This window comes from Haliotis rufescens, unplaced genomic scaffold, assembly GCF_023055435.1.
Source record: "Haliotis rufescens isolate VD_foot unplaced genomic scaffold, xgHalRufe1.0.p SCAF_7, whole genome shotgun sequence".
In the NCBI taxonomy this organism is placed as follows: Eukaryota; Metazoa; Mollusca; class Gastropoda; order Lepetellida; family Haliotidae; genus Haliotis; species Haliotis rufescens.
Window position 1 is genome coordinate 4,180,393 of NW_025964361.1, and position 21,537 is coordinate 4,201,929.

Here is a 21,537-nt window from a genome sequence, read left to right on the forward strand (position 1 = left end):
AATACATGACGTTGGAAGTTTGTTGGTTAGAGAGGTAGCAATATGTCTTTTGTTTTATCATAACATCCATATGTCATTGCTGTATACGAATCAAATAATGTTCTCTGAACATTCTAAAAGGTCCACTTTATACTAGCATTAGGCTATAAGATGGATTTTATATTTCCTCTAATATCCTAACTTTCATACAAAGGATCGAGTAATTTTCACAATTGTAATGATATTAGACACAACTGGAAATAGTTTTCTGGCTCGTGTCTATAATTTCTATTTGTTTCTCCAAAATAATTTATATCAATCCTCAAAAGGTTCTGTGCAGTATGTTCTAGCTGTAAAGCTTTTATTTCAGGATCAGTTATGAAAATAAGACAAGTTCAGCAATGTTTGTGCCACATAAATTAATGTTACTTGGAGATTGGTTCCAAAGAAACACGTCCTCTAACTTTCCTGAACATTTTGTGATGTGAGCAAATCAATCATACATTTTTTTCAAAAAAGTAGTTGCCTTTATTAATGATGAGCCTGATGTAGTACAGTTTGCACTATGTGTAAAACCATGCCCCGTAGCTTGGAACAACCTGTGGTTACAGGTGGACAAACCAGAGAATGTCAATCTGTCCGACACTGAAGAAGCACTGTGGATCCCTGAAACGTTCATAAAATATATTAAAGCTTGAAATTCATCTGATCAATCCACGTTGCGAAGCCTTCAAGCTTCTAATTCTGTCAAAAGGTGGTTTAATTCGTAAACATGTAAATGTGTTGGGATTGCTTTCGAAACTAGTTAAAATATCTATAATGGGGCAGGGAGGTAGCCTAGTGGTTAAAGCGTTGCCTCGTCACGCCGAAGACCCGATTTCGATTCCCCCACATGGGTACAATGTGTGAAGCCAATTTTCTGGTGTCCCCTGTCGTGATGCTGCTGAGATATTGCTTAAAGCGGTGTAAAACCATACTCACTCAATGACTCACAAACTTCCGTATGAATGAGACGCTTGCAAACCTAATTCGATGATACTAGTTCCTATAATAGACACGTTTCAAACTTTGATTCATAATATAATTTTTAAAATAATTCATTCCTTGCAAGAGTCACTAATATCCAATGAACTCATTGCATGCAAACGGATTCATATGCCAGTGCTCATTGCTACAGCTGAATCTTTCTCTTTCATCTCATACTTGCATAACAGTTAATACCTATCATATTTCAACCTGCTATTCTCCACAAAGCAAATGCTGGCGTATTGTGTCATGTTATGTACAATTACAGAAAACCTATAATGCATCTACAATTACAGTTTGTATAATGGTATTTCTCTTTGTGCCCGTACACATCACCTCACACAAATCGATAGTGAAACAAGGATTATTGAAGACGACTGTGTGGTCCCTAGGCAGTGAAACAGGATACTGATTCTGATTAGATCTACCGAGGAGTGTTTGCAGTTTGTAATTACTCCATGTGAAGCACATTTCCGTGTGAGTCGCTGAATCCAGCCCTGACCTTTCCATCACGACAGCATCCTCCCCATCCTGGTGTTACAACATCTCTATATGCAAATGAAGCTCACACGTAACCTCAAGAAAATATTATTTTTAAATGTTCGAAATTATTGGTTTATTTTTGGGGGACCTGAGAGACTTTTTCCAATTAAACTTGTGGACTTTTGTTGTTAACAATGTTTCACCTGTCAAAGACTTATACGTCGTAACCACGTCCCTGTTTCATTTTTGTGTAAGAAATAATGTAAGTGTTGGTGGTGGGTGTTGTTTAACGCCGCATATTATCATTTTTCTACCCTTATCAATAAATAAAAATGACAAGCCCTTTCCATAATCAACAGAAATCTCCGTTGTCCATTGTACGAATCCGGCTGTATGATATGCATGTGTTAAGGAATAACTACCAAAAAATAATAGCAGGTGTTCGGAAAAAGACCAGCGTAGCATGCCCCACCGGTTCCCCGGGCACAAACACATTCAAAGGCAAAGCTAGTGTTCACCGGAAAACAACAACGGTAACCTATGGTACAAGTGAAAAAAGTGAATTACATCAGATATTATTTTGGTCACTGATGCGTCAAATTTGGGAATGTCCTCCACATGTTTACCATAAAACGTTTTAAAAGCTTTCCTGAAAGTTGTAACCCTGGTCAATTAACCTCTGAGCAAGACTCGTATGACGCTCTTTCAAATGTCTAAGAAAGAGCATGCTCGATTGTACCTCAAGGGTTGTGAACTGTGGATACCAAAGGTTGGAGCTGATAGGATATAGGTCGGATCGACTTGAGGGAAAGCTGACTATTGAAAGTAATTCCTCTCATATATATTTATATGTCACTCTGAATCTTCATGCATAGATCTAAGTATAAAGCAGACGAGGCAGTTCCACTGGTCTCTTTCACTTCTGGCTGATGTGGGTAGATCAGAAGGAGGGAATTGGCTTTTCAACCGTTATTGAACGGTATCAGATCACAGATAAACTTGAAGCTTTAACATCTTGGCCAAATTCTCTTGTTTAGATTTTGCCAGTCCAAGCAAAACTTCCAGTTCACCTGCATAAAGAAACAGATCAGGACAAATGGTAACAATCAGGATGACTATTTGCCCTATCCCCAAATTTCACATAAATGTTATCTACGAGGAAGTTCAACATTTTACATATTGTTTTCCCCGTAAACTTAAGTGAAATTTGCTTTCATTTTGACAAGTTGTTCCGAATCTTCAAATTTGGAGATGTAATTAAAGTAATGGTCAAAATGTCGAGGCTACCTGTAAATAATAGAGTCTTGAACAGACAGACCAGTTTCTTTGTTTGTATATTTGTTTGTTGTTTAACACCGCACTCAGCAATATTCCAGCTATATGACGGCGGCCATAAAATAATCGAAACTGGACAAGACAATCCAGTGATTGACATGAGCATCGATTCACGCAATCGGGATCAATGACATGCATCAACCAAGTCAGCGTGTCTGATCACCCGATCCCGTTAGTCGTCTCTTACGACAAGCATAGTCGCCTTTTACGGCAAGCATGAGTTGCTGAAGACCTATTCTACCCGGATCTTCACGGGTCAGACAGACCAGTGACAGAAAACATGAGCAATGATTCAAGTTGGCGGGTTATATTGATGCGCAATCTGACAATTGCAAGACCCTGACCACCCGATCCAGTCAAGACCAAAAATAGGGTGCTGGGTTTAACGCCGCTTTGAACATTATTCCAGTTATATTCATGTCAGCTTGATGTGGAGGAAAGTCTAAAGTGACGGAGCATGTCGTTTCATGGTTCGTATTCGAGAAACAGAAACAGAAATTAGAAATGGTTTGAATGTTTCGCCCACTCATATCGAGAATTTGGATGCCCTGACGCTGATTGTCTGATGAGAAAGTTCACCTGTCTTTTGATCTTCACGCAAAAGGATCGTGTAAAGATCGGGAGTAAAATATCTGATATTTAATGAGATTTTGTCTGTCGATGCTCAATTCTATTTAACATATGTCTCTAATGTTGTGAAATATTTGGATGTATCTGTAAGAAATATATGCATTCATTCATTCATTCTTTGTTGGGATTCAAAGAAATAAATCAATGATTTTAATGTAATATGTCATCTTAAGGTCTTCTTTATCATGCATACAGATAATAACTTTTCAAGTATGTCGAAGACCTAAAGCAGTATTTATGTTTGCGGAATAACTGCGGTACCACTGCGTACCGGTTTGGTGTCGCAAAACAGTAGGCACTTGTGATATATCGTGTATGTACCAACGGCTAAAACAGATGGAAGAAGGTGTTTATATTTTCAACATTGATTGATTGATTGTTGTTTAACGCCGCACTCAGCTATATTCCAGCTTTATGACGATGGTTTGTAAATAATCGAGTCTGGACCAGACAATCCAGTGACTGACATCATGAGCATCGATCCAAGCAGTTGGGATACGATGACATGCTTCAACCAAGTCAGCGAGCCTGATCACCCGATCCCGTTTGTCGCCTCTTAAGACAAGCATAGTCGCCTTTTACGGCAAGCATGGGTTGCTGAAGATCTATTCTACCCTGGATCTTCACAGGTCTTGCAACAAAACAAATTACAGCAAGAATGCATATTATTCATATTTAAACCTAAACGAAGGTTGCTAGATCTATATGTAGATGTTTGCACAAAGAAACACAATCCACAGGTACGGAGTTGAAAAGCCGTATTGCATTCCTCTACTATGTCAATTATTATTTCAATTTGAAGTTAATCGATGTGCAGATCAATATCAAATATGAAAATGCAATGACTCAGTTTGCGTTTTGTTTTGTATATCTGCGTATCAGTGGTATATATGATGTGTCATTTTCAAAGTATTTTATATGGAATCAATAAATGTAACCGAGCATGTCGTTTCTGGAAGGAGGCTAGAGGCTCTCGTTTGTATGCTCTATGCGACGACGCAAACCCGTGATCAGAGGTTTGCTCCCCGATCGTCTGAATCGAAATGTTCCTAAGTCGGCACGTTGCGTGTGTAAAGGTTCTGCAAGTCGCGATTCCCTTGGCCCTTTGCCCTTGGCACACGCCTTGATGTCCCACATCTGCCTTGAGGAGAGTGCTAACTAAAACACAACAGCGTGCATATTTTCAGTGACCATATTTCTGCAAAGTTCTCTATTCCTGAATGGATCACTGAAGCTATCTTCCATTGTAAATTTGAAACTAAGACAAGTTCGCACGCTCAGGCCCATACGTTGTAAGATTCTGGTTTTCCGAGGAAGTTCTAGGTACAAAAATAGAAGTGGTGTATACACAAGTCATATTCTGTGTGTTTGAGTGTCCTTTAATATGTCCCCTGTAAGGCAGGATTATGTACACAGCTATGCTGCGTCCCAACTTAAAGGACGTCGTCGAACGACACCCTTAAGCTGCTGGAATGCCTAAAGAATCAATACCCTTTGCGCACACGACACAAGAGTTACTTTCAATTGCGATTTTCGTGCAGAAGACCCCGATAAACAAATACCACGATGACGCAAGCCTCGTCAAATATGCGCTTCGTTGTGAATGAACGATCGATTGCTTCGTTCAAGCCACCCTACAATGGGACTGTCTGACTGCTTAGAATACGGTTTTGTTGGAGTTACATGCAAAGTAGTTGCATGGACTAATCTCTGTCATTGTCTCTGAGTTTTACTTGTGTGGTTTATGGTTAAAGGAACATTTACAGTTAAGTGACGAATATTTAGGGTGTATTTATGTCATCGAAATTCGCGATGCACAGTTGCGTCCCTTAGGCATGTCAGAATCCAGTGATCCTGGGTTTCACCAAGGTGGTTAACGTTAACTTATAAGGCCTTCGAACAGTCGGGTTTTTCTCCCATATCAAGCTGGTAACCGTGATATACCTGAACAACATATACTGCCTAAAATGCCATTATACCAGACTCACCCATTCACTCACACCCGTGATGATGCATGTCTTCAGCAACCCGTGCTTGCTGTAAAAAGAGACTATACTTGTCGTAAGAGGCGACTAACGGGATCGGGAGGTCAGGCTCGCTGACTTGGTTGCTGCATGTCATTGATCCCAATTGTGTAGATCGATGCTCATGATGTCAATCCCTGGACTGTATGATCCAGAAATGATTATTTACAGATCGTCGTCATGTAGCTGAATATTGCTGAGTGAGGCATTAAACGACAAACAAAAAACCAAAACAAACACTCATTCACACATTCAATTAGTGTTCTTGAAGAACTAAAGCATTCCATCTGATAGGTCATCATTACTGTAAGTGATGTGTACATTGCAATCAAGTCAGTCTCCTTCATGTCAACATCCGAGTTAATTATTTGTCTGACATGAAGTTCATCTCTCCACCTTCCTCTTGTATCTCACTCTGAGCTGAAGAGACAAGCAAAGCCACTCTTGTAGCGTGCGGAGCCCGTCACAGCGCCCTCGAGCCAGATTCACCAATGCATTCCGAGGAAGTAATGCTTTTTGAAGTCACCAAACCACTTACCATAATCGTCCCGGTATAGTCCTAGTCGAGTTTAGGCGATGAGTCATTAGACATGACTCACGCGACATGTTAATCATGCTGGCTGATCTGGACGACGTTACGCTGTGAGTTGGAAGCTGTAACACTAGCGTTAGCCATTGACAATGCAATACAAGTCTACAATACTGGGCAGTGCTATATAGTATCAGTATAGCACTATAGAATCGGCATAAGTCCCGTGTAGTACAAGAACACAGGAAATACTCAAATTCCCAAAAAGCTAGACAATCAAGGGAAGGTTGGATATCCACGGATTACTAGAAAAACGGAGTATTGAAAACACTAGTTACTAATTATATAAGTAGTTAGACAATCACGGGAAGGTTGGTTACCCGCGGATTACCAGAAAAAATGAGTATGACAAACCCGAGCTTCTACGTTTAGTTCAGTACAACGAGACTCTAAGTCAGAACCTAGATCGAACAGTGCCTCGAAACCACTCACGAACAAAAGCTATATATACGAACAAACATATATTCTGATATTTAATTCATTACACACACACACACACACACACACACACACACACACACACACACACACGTCGCTATATAAGATGCAACAATTTTGAACGCGATGTTAAACCCGCTTTCACCTCACCTCGCCTCTTTCGACTCAAGGGACGATGGGTTAGCGTGGTGGTTAAAGCGTTTGATCGTCCGAGGACGACGCTGGTTCAGTTCCCCACATGGTTGTAATATGAAGCCCACTTCTGGGCTGAATATACATCTCGCTAAAAGCATCCTAACACAAACTCACACACCAATGTTTTATCCCGATACGTACTGGGATCAAGTGGATTCCTGCTGCCGTAATATTACTGGCGTCAAACAATAACTACAAACAAAACCATGGAAGCCAATCGAAACACAAAGTCTAAGATGACTGTATTATTTACTAGTATTCAAACGAGTATTACTTACCAAACAACGAATGCACACGGAGACTATCACAAATTTGCGCTATCTACATGTATGCACTTGATATAATACTGAAGTACTTTACAGCATAGCTGAGTGTCAGGGTGCTGCCCAAAAGAAAACACTCGATCTACAATTTACTTCTGTCACTATGGTCATGATAGTCTGAGCACTCAAAACCTTTTTCCAGTCATGCATGTTAATAAGTGTTTCACTGCGCATTGCATAGTCACTAATTTGACCAGCATATTAGACTATTTACAACCCATTGCTTGCTCAACTAAAGGGAATGAGGAAGTATACAATTTAACTTGCATTTGACACAACCAGTACAAACGTTTACCATCAAAACGTTACAAAGTTGAAAGTGACGAAACACTGCAAACTTAAGGTCCAAAATACGACTATGATACCCGTACAAATACATCACCGTCAAATACTGTTCCTTGTATTATTTTGAGCCACCATGGGTGTATACTTTCTTTGTCAATCCCTCTACCAGATGTGAATATGTCTTATTGCATTAAGGCACTTTCACTGTTTCACCCATGGAGCAAATTACAAATACATGGCACCAAATAGGCACCAGAACGCAAAGTATGGTTTCACTCCGCGAAACAGCTGTCACAGTCATTACTATGCTTCCTAAGCCTATAACAGGTTCATATCACTGTTGGAATTCTAAATGACAGAAGCACATATGAAGTCCTACAGACAGAATAATTTTTTTTATAAAATAGATTTGTCATTTTTTCTTCATCATTGTCTAAATGGAGAAACTTCAATCAAACAAATGTAATATCATGTGAAAGTCGTTTGATATTTCTGCCTAAACTACAGTTTGCGAGAAAAATGTATTTGTGATATTCTATCATAACGATTCCCCAATGCTGGGATTCTACATGCAATAGGCGGAAGCCAATAACATGACAAATAGTATAAAAGCAAAACGTCCTGGGACGTGCCGATGCTATGGTTTCTGAATCTGAATCATCAACAGCGCCATGATCGCCATATCCACAAAGGGCGCAATAGCCATGCACCGTCTGTTCAAATATCCGATCTTTGTCAATCAACGTCGATAAGAGTTTAATCATCTGCTTTCTTTGCCAGTGGTTACCATGAACAACGCTGAAATGGATACGTGAGTTATTCTGCAAGTAGAGGATTGACTAGCTTCCCATGACAGTGTGTACACTGGTTTTGAGGCCCCCTTCAGACCATATGTCGCTGGTCGGAGTTTCTACCACTGATTTGTAGCAAGATGGCTTCACAAAAAACGAGAATCTGTATGTCTGATGTTTTCTTAGATTTCATCATGAGATCTAGATACTACGCTACTGATGTTTACTCGTCTTAAAGTGATCTCAGATTTCATGTGGCCTTATGTACCATTGAGTGAGTGAGTTGGGTTTAACGCCGCTTTTAACAGTATTACAGTTATATCGCGGCGTGTCAGCTTAATGTGGGAGGAAAGCCCGAAGTGATGCAGGTCTCAGACGTTTACCACTTCGGTGAAACCCAAGAGCACGGACATGGTGCTGACAAACCTAGAAACATAATCGGGGCGAATCGAGATTCGAACCCACAATCACAGGTTTCTGCCGCGCCCAAGGAACGAAGTTTTGCACAGCGAATCGCGGCGCCTTAGACGACTGGGCCATATGTGCCCCCATATACCATTGAGATTGTTTGTGGTTTTAGAAGTAGTATTAGTGGTGGTGGTGGTGGTGGTGGTGGTTAAAGATGCGGTTGAAATGTTGCTAGGGTTGTCCATCACTAACGATTATCACTGTCAATATGGCATTTTATTGTAAAATTTACCATGACAGTGAAGGATGCTTGATTCAAATTGGTGAAAATATTATTTAAAATCAGGTATTTCCATTCCATACTTCAATACTGACGTGCCCTTTCACACCAAAACCTTGCGTATGAAAACATATATACGTGTTTATGGCTGCCGATGACCCATTCGAATTGTGTATGTTCGTTAAGAACAGCTTATCAAATATGGTGAAATCTACTTTAAAACAATCACAGTCAAATAGAACACACCAAAAACTGTGTCAGAGCCACACAATCATCGGTCACAAATGGGCAGTCTCACAAAGTCTCATGTGTCATACAATGCCGACTCGTCTTCAGCAGAAAACGGCGGAATTCAGTCATACTGCAGAGTGGTTCCGTTGGCCATAAGGAGTCCCATTTCACCCAGTAAATCATTGTGGAAATAGCACTCTCGCTGCCAACAATTTTTTGGTAGGTCATGTTCAGCCATGTAAAAGTACATTGTACGTGATAAAGGTGAGGTGAGGTGAAATTGGGTTTAACGTCGCGTCCAAGATTATTGCACTTATTTAGCGACGTGCATGTACGTGTGTATGTTTGTGTGGCTGCTTGTACTAGTCCGGACTGATGCCGATTTATAGTGCTAGCTCACTGAGATACCATGCCGCAGATTAACATGAATACCCCACTCAGACAGTATACTGACTCCGAGCCGACCAGTCCTTGTGTTAGCCCCTTAATACCGATCGCCAGATAGGGTAACAAAAAGTACCGTCTTTTAACGTCTTTTGGTATGACGCGGCCGGGGATCGAACCCCGGACCTTCCTCTCTCCCGGGCGGACGCTCTACCACTAGACCACGGAGGCGGTCTCTTGATAAAGAGGTAGTCATTGTGATTATCTGTCACTATTACTGTGGGGCTATTTCAAATCATCTGGTACATAAGTGTTACTTCAAAATAACAAAAACACTTTGATTTGGTTAGTAATTCGAGAAATTAATGTGTTCAGTTCTTGTCACTATTTCTATAACCGACACCCTACAAGGTAACATGTCATGTTGGTTCTAAAACATGTTTTGGTTTAATGCTAAAAAATGAAATATATATCTATGGAACGTTATTTCACCAATTCTGTTTGATAAAAAATTAATTGTGTTACCATTATTTTGAACTAGTCAAGAATATAAGTGATGAATCTTGAACTTGAATAATATTTATAACATTCGTCACTACCTGTAACCCCTTTTCGGCAAGTCTATTTGCCCACGTGTAGGCAAGAGAGCGCCATTTTCAAGGCGCACTTGGTAGAATGGAGATAAACCGACTTCAATGTCATGTGAAATTTGTGATGATCTACCTGTAGATTAGATACCTGTTATTTATACAGTTGAAATATCGCGCTACAACGCTCGGTTCCAAATTACAATAAGAGATATTTTATCTACAGGTAGACTACCTCAAATTTCAAAACACAGTGAAAGATGTTTTTCTGTAATTAACAAATCTATGAAACATCCGGTGTTATGATCTTTACATTGAGATTCGTTTTCGTGATATTTAATAAGTTATTTTACACAGAAGTAGCTTTAAATTGATATAAATTTATTGTTATTAACATATTTACGCGTTATACTATCTCTGTTTGATATCAACTTATTGTACTTGTATAATTATGATAGTATACAAATTGGATGATCTCTGCTGATTAACAATTTGCAAACACCTGGTGTCAATTTCGTTATCGGAAAGACTCGGATATTCGGGGCGAAGTGGTCAAGCGGTCAAAAACGCCAGGCTAGCAAACGCCAGGTGCTGAGATCGTATCCCGCTAGTGCCCGGGTTGTCATTCAGCCTTGGGACCAACAATGTTTACAGGTCCTTACGTGTACAGCACGTACACTCAAAAGAACCCACTCGTCCGATGGTAGATGACCAGATGGTGGAAACACGAATACGTACATGCACACGAAACCCATGTGTCAAAACATGTCTTAGTTCAAATGTGCCTCTGTTCACCCAGCACAGCGCCCGTAGGCAACTTGGGTTGTATACTCCCCAGGGAATGATATCTTGAATGCAAACGGATCCACTCATCGGGAAACAAAAATACCCGCCTTATATAGGTGCCTCCCGGAGGTGGGTGCCTGGACTTGTTTACAGTTCTCAACTTCCGGAAAACTACATTGTTCTAGGTAGAAGTGCTTCGAAGGATCGCTGTAATTATATAGGAGAGAGACATTCCTTCTAAGATCTGACGTGCGTGTACCTACTTCACCTATCGGAACACACCGACTTTTCTGCGTGTTTCCAGGATTCAAGACCGGAACCCGTGCCTTATACAATACATTCAACTTGAGAAATTCTGGACATTCGTGAGTGCACTGGCTCCTGTAGTCCTGCACCATCAATGTGGAATATGAAAAAAAAAAAATCTAGATAGGTCCTATTATTTATTGCTGCTGCAACATATTTTGACCTCTTGTATTTCCTCTTATGAAGCCTTATTCTGTGTATTTCAGTATAACTTGTTAATTACCCATTGATCTTGTGTGGCTGTTTACATAATTTACAATTAAATTCTGTACATGCCGATTTCAAGGTTAACCTCATCTTCCCGAGGCAAGGGAGTTACCTGACTGTAAAAGTCCAGTTTCCACCCTTGCCGAACACTCTTTCGTGGCCCACCAGTGGCTATTATGAGTTATGTCCCTTCTATGCCCCTCCTATTGACCAATCAGATTCCAGCTCTCATATCACTTGCATTTGCTTCAAACAAAATAGCGGCGCTACGTCAAGACGATCTTATCGATGATCAAGATATATATTGTAATAAAACGGATCTTACTTCGCGAAGTGCATCCAATCATGTGATCACCTTGATTGTAATCATGACCAGATTTGGAAAATATTTGTCGATGCCCAGATGACGGTACTCATCCTTTGCAAATCCTGCGGTCGACCGAAATCCGCACGTTGAAATCCATTTGTACGTACCGGGTGTCGATTTCGTTACGCGATTTTGATTGGACTATGCATAGACTCGTTAGTACAGCCAAAACTCCACAATTGTTCGGCAAGGGTGGAAACTGGACTTTTTATAGTCAGTTAACTCCCTTGCCTCGGGATAATAGGTTAACCTTCGCGTTTCAATTTAGAAATCGACAGTATGGCATAACTGTACGAGCTTAGCGTGCAGTGTATTCCGCCATGCTTCACATCATTCATCTGTTTCTTGTTTCTTCTTTTGTGATGTTTTATATAAATAGAGAGGAAATTTGGATTTGTAGCCAAATAACATGTTTATCTTTTCGAAACACTTGACACGTTGATAGTTGAGTAGTGAAACCACTTTTTGTAAATATCAGTTTATATTATTCATCGCGAGATTAGACAAACATGTTTTTTTATACGAGAAGAAAATGGAACTATCACTGACTTTCAGTGATCCATTTATTTGATGTTCACCCCCGATTTGTTTTTATAACCCAATGGAGCCGAACTGAATTGATATCTTCAATTTCTTAATATTCTGAAAGTTATAGAAGGACAATATTTCACTCGAGTTAATTAAATAACGATTTAAGTTTTGAAATAAATACTTAGAACACACATATTCGAGGTTTTTTTTGTAATATTTGGCAAAATGACACAAAAATCAAATTAGGTTGTTCTGTGGAACAGAAGGAATGAGATACTCAAACACAACAATATCGGGGTATGGGTTCGAATCTCATTCGATGCGTTTGTAGATGGACTTGAGCACAAAGACACATCTTTTTTCTGAATTCGACTTAATGTTTTCAAAATGTTTTAGTATATTGGTATTTCAACACTTGATATATAATAATTGATTTTTCTCCAAAAACGTGATCAACAGCACGGTATGTAATGGTGGGCGCCACATGTTTGGTTTTAATAAACATGATCGTCATCTTTCGTGAAATGCGTATTGTCATTGCACTCATACATGTAGATTGAGCGTTTTGCCATGAGTTCTATTTTTGAAGCTTTCGTTCGTTTGGATTCTGAGAAAGATACCACATCTACTTTATTCCGAATCTCTTTATAGTGTTGACATTTAAGTCCGCAAGTTATTCTGACATTTAATAGCAATACTTAACAACATTACTCATAAATTTTTATGAGTTACTCGAATTACATTTCGAAATATTACATTTTTTTGTAATTTGCGGATTTTGTATGGAGATGTGAAAGTTTTCAGGTACAGCTGCAGAAATAGATATTTTTCTCCTTGATACTATGAGCCTGAATAGTTTTGGAGAAAAACATCAGACAACAATTTACTTTTTGTGGCATACAATTTCTTTTTTTTCAACAGTCTGACTGTTCCAAAGACATCATTCTTTATTTGATCGTAATATACATTGTAGAGAGAAAGGATTTGTTTTATATTGATCTGTACAGACAGTGTACGTCAATAATAAGAACATATTTAGAACATACATGTGTTCAATAGCTTCTGTTAAATATACCAACTACCAAATATACCATGACTTTTACGAATGAATAATATTTCAAGTGGGTTGGTTATGTTGTCTCCATATGGTGCGACACTTTCTTTCACTTGAGGGTAAGCTTGTTTGTTTGTTTGTTTGTTGTTTAAAGCCACACTAAGCAATGTTCCAGCTCTATGACGGCGGTCAATAAATAAATAAATAAATAAAGTCTTGATATGACAATCCAGTGATTGGTCTCATGAGCATCGATCCAAGCAGTTGGAATACGATGACATGCATCAACCAAGTCAGCGAGCCTGACCACCCGATCCCGTTAGTCGCCTAGGCCTCCAAAGACAAGCATAGTCGCCTTTTACGGCAAGCATGGGTTGCTGAATACCTATTCTACCCCGGATCTTCACGGGGAAAAGGGTAATTAACGGGGTTTGCCGCTTGTATTTACATGTGCTCCATCCTGCGGAGTTTAAAATAGGTCAGATCATCGGACGATTTGGATGTTTGTGTTGAACCCCGACGGCGTGAGTCGTCGCCCATGTTATCAATCACTGGAGTGCCTGGTCGAGGCGCGATTATGTACAGGCTGCCATGATCTTGCTGTACTGTTGATGGCCGAGGCAGAGACATTCACGTGTGTCCTTCTATCTTAACGACTGAGTTTTTTTAGATTTATTCCGTTAATCTGTGGTGAGTGGGTTTCAGTATTGAAACAAAAACGAGTATCGACTGAAACTAGATTCCTTGAACAGTTCTCAAAAATAAAAAAAAACAGTGGATATTTTAAAACAAGCACGATACGTGACGAAAGGCAATCACTGTGTGTTACATTCACTTGAGATGGATGATACCCTAAAAACAGATGCACGCAACATTCAGAAGGCACAGTCAAAGAATGTGGAAATCGTAGAAACATTATTATAACCAGAGCAAGTCGGATCTGTAATTGTACTGAAAATTCAAGGGCTTTTGTAAAAACATTATATTTTAGTTGTTCCTTGACAACCTTTAAATTGATTTTCTGTACTTTCACCACCTGCTTTAACAAATGATCTTCGATTTTGTAACGTGATCTGAAGAAATAAGAACCCTTACCACAATGACCATGTGCATCAATGGTTACAAAAGCTATTTTCGTTTTTCGGTACTAACTTGAAGCAAAACCATTATCACTTAAAAACAATATGGCATGTTTAAAAATCATGACATAATTTCTTCAATGAGGCTCGTTTGTCAAGCAATTTTATCCCACCACTACACTGCAAGCAGGTTCTTCTAATAAAGTGACTAATATTACCCAAGGGAGTCTATTATCAATCTTATAAGATCATGCGCATCACTTAACAAACTAATTGCGATCGGGAAAGGATAGCTATCAACAAGTTCTCGCATCAAACACACTGACGTTATTCAGAACCTCTGGATTCTGTCTTTTAGTGATTAGTATGTGCTCCATTGATTACAAATAGACCGCATCCGTGGTCTAGTGGTCTGCCCGGAGAGTGGAAGGTCGGTGGTTCGATCCCCATCTGTGTCATACCAAACGACGTTAAAAGATGACACTTGTTTGCCTGCCTGCCGCTCGGCATTAAGGGGCTAAAACAAGCACTGGTCGGTTTGTAGTCAGTATTGTGTGTCTGAATGGGGTATCCACGTTAAATGACGTCATGGTATTTCTGGGATTAGTCGGAAAGTGTACAAGCAGCTATACACACACGCGCGCGCGCGCGCGCGATGTGAAACACCTTTTCACGTAACCTTGATTACAAAAAAACATTAAACGTATAGACCATTACGCCCACAGTACAAGGGTAAATGTGGCTTCATATTAGAAAAGGAGCGATGGGGTAGCCCACTGGCTGAACCGTTCTCTCGTTACACCGAAGACCCGGGTTCGATTCCCCACATGGGTCCAATGTGTGAAGCCCATTTCTGGTGTTCCCTGTCGTGATATTGTTGGAATATTGCTAAAAGCGGCGTAAAACCATACTCACTCACTCAAGCATGATGCGGTCCATAAAAAGTAAATTGGTCACAAAGAGAGCTACATTCCTAAAACATAAGACTTTACACAGGATGTTCACGAGCGTATCAATTTAGACGAGTTGTAAATTCATTTTAAAACCTGAAATGAAATTTTATCCCGGTTAAACCTTACACAGGCGACGTATTTATGTAACGGTACAGTCTTATCGAATCTGGTGATTCGTAGTGACCTTTGAAATAAGCTTTGATTTGATTCAAACAATTTTCTTTCGCAGTGAACACTTCACAGATGGCCTTCTTTTTCATTTTATAAAATGTTGTTGTTGCTAGACAACGTTATAAGGATCTATACCGAAACGTCGCCCTTACAATAATAAAGAAGTTGTTATCCATAAATTGTCTCTTCTTCGCCATTAAAAAATTGTTTAAAGACGTACGAGTTTGCGAGTTTTCCCCTGGTGCAACTTCGACAGAAACCAAGTTTCATGCAATATCTTAATTGATGGAACTATATATAGATGATCTATTAATTATTTGCAAGGATCCCAACGATTTCCAATTATATCTTATAAAACAATATTATTGACAAAATGTCATATGCCTACGTTACGTCGACATCTTGTTGTCGTTTTTCCATTAACTGTGACGAGAATAATATCCGGCCAGCTTACTTCAAGTGGTGCTATGTACAAAAAGTCTATCACGAAAGATTCTCACATGAAAAAGTCCAAAGCCAATCAATGACGTAAGGTTTCAATTAGGCTTCTAGTATTTACTGAGGGAATGAAGCAAACACCACCATTATAGGATTGTTAAGTGGCATCAACGTTATCACCATGAGGATGACAGAGTGTGCTTGTTCAGTGTCCGCTTGTTCCAACAATGAAGTGAATAAACTGTAGATGTGTTACGTGGTGTAAGTGATGGCAATGTTACATCACAATAGGAGCTAAACACATAACGCAAATCTGGGATTATCATATTATCTTAGGCATTCTATAACCATGGAAATAAATCAATATCAAGACTAGATACCACTTGCGTACTTGATGATTCTCTAATTGTCAAATAACAAACCGTGTTCCCATATGTATTTGGCCATGCAAGATTGATTTTTAGTTTTGATAACGATCAGTCGAACTGGATGCAGCTTTAGCTGCAGTAAACACACACCGAACCTCAGAACATGCTAATCTGACTGAATCGTGAATATCTATTTCCTTACTGCCGTATATGGCATAGCCTGGAGTCATCTGGAGACACCCACAGAGAACAGATTGGCGGCGTGTGTTGACATCAATGTCGTGTGGGATTTACGTCAGGTGTTGGTCATCAATGTTCACATGTACGCTCCCATCTCATACAGTGTTCCTTCCATGTCCATCTGACGTTATCTGTTCCCAGTTCTAGGTGAATGGACAATGGAACGCGGAGCGTATATGTAACACTATCTATGAGAGTCATTTAATCTCGAACTGAATGTGGTAACGAAACAATTTGGAGAGGATTATTGTTGCGAAGTGTTTAATTTGTATGTTGATGCCCCGTCAGTGAATGGATTGATATTCACTGGAGCCCATGGTGTAGATGGTCATCCAACGCAAATGTTTCATTAACTGCTTATGGCCTACGTGTAATGGGAGTATGTCAACATTGATGCCAAGTGACATTGCAGCTGTAATGACCCCACGTTCGATCTTCTAGTCATGATGCTCCTCAACGCACAACGACAGCAAATGAACAGTGTTGGTAATAAGCTTTGGGTGCGCTGAACACATTCAAAAGAGACTTTATACATCGACTGCCATGTTGAACGCTATAGGAACACGGACGTCCTTCCTGCGGCCATATAACCACCAGGAGACTCTTGGGACCTCCCAGTTGTCTTTGTTGGATAGGAGGCCAAGTACGGCATCGACAGCCACGAGTAGACAGGTAGGATTACCAATATAACGAATCTCTTGTGCTTACAGCAGAATCCATTTAATTCATAGTGTTATTCTAATAGATTGAGATCGGTGGACTAAACGAGGTATTAATTTAACGGTTATTTGAGGCTTAACAAAAAAGGTTAATAATTTGCTGTTCAGCTCGATAAAACATAATTTTAACGCCACATGTCCGATAAAAAATTCTCAAATTTATCAATTTACCTACCTCTACGTTTATAATTATAAATGAGGTTAAGTATGATCATCATGTTATTTGTTTCCGAAGTGAAAAGTAGTACAAAGTGTTTAAACATTTCTATACGTCTCCCTTCTGGCGACATCTGCAGGATGCTGATTGAATTGTTGTGCCTTTATCTGGAGACACCGAGTCGAAGCACGAAGCCATGGGAACCGTTATTGAATTTATTCCCCATGACATTCACTGAAACCAACATCGACATATTCCCAACTGTCAAGATATCGCCAATTAGTATATACATAATATAATACGCACACACACACACACACACACACACACACACACACACACGCACACGCACACGCACACGCACACACACGCACACACACACACACACACATTAGAATCAAATGAATGCAATAGTGACAAAGATGTAGGAATCCGTTTACACTTACCATCGTTTAAATAAAATGGCTACAATCTATGGTGACAAACTACTAATTATGATGCTGATGCTGATGACGATGTTAAATAAGACATATTTTGACATTTGACATCTAGATCTTAAAGACAAAGGATAATTTTCGTAACATTTATAGTAGATGAAGACATTTACAAAATTGTGTAAAGAAGGAAATTCTAAAAGGTTAAAAAACACAAAAAATGATTTTTTAATGATATTCAGCAGTATGCATTAATGCATGGTATGGAATGTTAAAAACGACTTCTGATTATGCATAAAATATTTCATTTTTAATCATTTAGATCAAGGAACACAATGCAACGGGAAATCATTGAAATACGTCAATTCCAAAGAGACTCCTTTGAATGTAGACTATTTGTTTCATTTCGGCATTGCAATAATTCTTCAAGTTACAAGTTATCTTTATATGCCTGTCGCTCTTTATACTCACATATTCCTCCGATACGTAAATATAATGGCAGGCAATATTTGTATTTAAAAGATTGAATACGTTTCTACTCTTATACAATGACTGTTGTATCACATTTTATAAATATTACTTTGTGTTGTCTTTATGCCTACAATGTAACACATTTGCATGTTGTGAAAGTTGCTAGTTCCATATTCGCATATTTATTGCAAGTGTTTCGAATCATACATGTATATAGTACCTCCTCGAGATACAAATATAAAAAGGGTGCGGTGAAAGGTGGTTTAACGTCGCGTCCAAGATGATTGCACTCATATAGCAACGTGCATGCTCGTGTGTGTGTGTGTGTGTGCGTGTGCGTGTCTGTGTGTGTCTGCTTGTACCAGTCCGGACTGATCTCGACTAGCCCACTGAGATACCATGCCGCAGTTGAACATGAATACCCCACTCAGACACAGTATACTGACTCCGAGCCGACAAGTCCTTCTTTTAGTCCCTTAATGCCGATCGCCAGACAAGGTAACAACAAGTAATATCTTTTACCGTTTTTTTATGTGACGCGGCCGGGATCGAACCCCGGACCTAGACCACGGAGGCGGTAGAAATAAAAGATCTACATGTAGATTACGTTTTACAGCTGAATTGTCCATGATGCCTACGACGATGATTGCAATAATTGTAATAACACTCATTATTATTCAATATTTTTTAGACGCCGCATAATGTCAGTAACACTAGAATAAGACAATGTGCCGAAAGTTCGTGACTTGCTCAGACCTTTTGTGTCCATGCACGTGGTTTTAAAATTGACTTGCCTTTGCATGTATTTGTGACGGGTTCCATCAGTGACCCAGGATAGGCTCACGTTTTCGCGAACAGTTGGAATCATACCATGTTAGTGACCCATAAATACAAGCTCATGATACAGTCGGCATAGTTCAATCGACTCTGCTTTAAGCAGTGACTCTTTGCGGTTATTGAAATGGTTGTGTAGCTTTAATTAAAATGCCATTGCTCTTTATTTCGATGTACTCGAATTACGAATGACAGAACGCGTTTCATTTGCACTTATTAAAATATGTTCCGCTCTTGTGCATGCAATCTCCTAGCTGTAACACACTGCATGACCTGCATACATAATGCCGTTAAACAGACACAATGCATAAATTCAACAAAATATGTTCTCAAATTCTAACAGCAATACTGTGATAGCAATCGTGTTGTTTTACAATGTGGTCCTTTATAATTTGTCAAACTGAAAAGTCACTTAATAGTGAGTGAGTGAGTATGGTTTTACGCCGCTTTTAGCAATATTCCAGCAATATCACGGCGGGGGACACCAGAAATGGGCTTCACACATTGTACCCATGTCGGGAATCGAACCCGGGTCTTCGGCGTGACGAGCGAACGCTTTAACCACTAGGCTACCCGACCGCCCCCACTTAATATCCATGAGTCAAACACGTACATATAAAATTAAAATTAAAAAAATGTATATTGCTTCGATGGCGCTGCGATTGAATTGCCAGTTTTTGTTTGTGTGTTTGTTGTTTAACGCTGCACTCAGCTAAATTCCAACTATATGACGGTGGTCAGTAAATAATCGAGTCGGGACTAGACAATCCAGTGATTGGCATCTATGCATCAATCTACGCAATTGGGATACGATGACATGCATAAACAAAGTCAGCGAGCCTGACCACCCGATCCCGTTAGACGCCTTTTACGGCAAGCATGGGTTGCTGAAGACCTATTCTACTCCGCATCTTCACGGGTCGGAAATGACAGTCACGCGTAAATATCTGTCTGAGTACCCGTGTTCTTATTTTATACCACAACATGTTTCACCACGGTTGTCTGTAATAATCCAGACAAGGCAAGCCAGGCTTGATAGCACAAGCAATGACCCCCGCCGTCGGGAACGACCTTCGATCAGTAACATCATACATTGCGACCTCTGATCTAGATTGTGGCCTCCTACGCATTCATTTTGCCCCCGGAATCCCACAGAGTGTCGATTTTGAAGATGTCTTTGTGGTTGTGCATAACATGCATGCACTGTGCTTCCATTCCTGAAAGAACTGGTGCCATGTGATCCTGTGTAGGCTCAGGCTAAGAAACGTTGGTCAAAGAGAGTGGGTGGACGGGTGACCATTTTCGGTAAGTTTAACTTTGAGAGTTTCCAGGGTATTGGTCCTGTCCTGTCTCACGCCGATGAACAGGATGCATGTGCTGTCTTCATCATTTGCCTCTCTCCACCCAGCAATGAATTGATACCAGGCAGAATGAGATGACAATGACCTTCTAGTATCTCATATCAAGCAACTAGGGTTCCTGTATCCCGTGATGATCCAGGGAAAAATATGTCTTCAAGAACCCATGCTTGACTTAAAAGGTGACTGCTTGCCGTAAGAGGCGACAAACGGGATCAGGTGGTCAGGCTCGCTGCCTTGTTTGATGCTTGTCATCGTATTCCAACTGCGTTGATCGATGCATTATTGGATTGTCTGGCCCTGTCTCGATTATTTACAGACCGTCATATAGCTGGAATATTGCTGAGTGCGGCGTTAAACAACAAACAAAACAAAAAATTATTATAAAGGACCACATTTTAAAAGAACACAATTGCCTATCACAATATGGCTAATCGAATTTCAGATGACATTAGTGTTGAATTAATGCTTTGTTTCTCATCAATGGCATTATGTATGCAGGTTTTTCATTGTTCTGATGTGCGGCGTTAAAAAACAAACAAACAAATCCTTGTAACATCATAGCACAAGAGAAAATAGGGTATTGCATCATGTGTCACATTTGGAAATGTCTCCACATGTCCACCAGAAACGTTTTTGAAGGCCTCACCAAAGCCCTAAATGTTGTAACCCTGATCCAGATCAATTTGAGCAAGAGTCGTATGGGGTTCTTGAAATTCTCGCAATAACTTGTGAAAGGTACAGACAAAAAGGCTTGAGTTGGCTATTGGAAAACCGAGGCTGTTTCATTGGTCTCTTTTTTCCAGTTCAAATGTGTAAATTAGTGGAAGGGAATTGCCTATTGTACCATGGTATAAACTTCGCTTGTCTCAAACACTTTCTGTGGATATAAAGAAAGCCCTTCCTTGCTTGTTTCACTGATTTTGCTTAATCTTTGAGACAGGGATTTGGTGGTACATTTGCTTGACGCAGCAATATATCTCTCAATGCAACAAATTCCTGTCAGTTGATCCACTTCACAACACCATGTATACGTATTAGTAGTAGCAGTATCAGCAGCACTGGTACTAGCAGCA

At 39.8% G+C, this 21,537-nt stretch overlaps 1 protein-coding gene across 2 annotated transcripts in view; it reads left to right on the plus strand.

The window, feature by feature from the left end:
• LOC124118423 (transmembrane protein 272-like) overlaps positions 1-21,537 on the plus strand; it is a 92,540-nt gene that overhangs the window by 25,520 nt on the left and 45,483 nt on the right. The window contains exon 1 of one of the 2 annotated variants that reach the window (XM_046480532.2): positions 16,263-17,160. The exons of the other annotated variant lie outside the window; for it this stretch is intronic. Within the exon in view, the coding sequence (XP_046336488.1) occupies positions 17,032-17,160 (129 nt within the window). The 5' untranslated portion in view covers positions 16,263-17,031. Of the gene's footprint in view, positions 1-16,262; positions 17,161-21,537 lie in introns of those variants that run through there. 2 annotated transcript variants of the gene reach the window in all.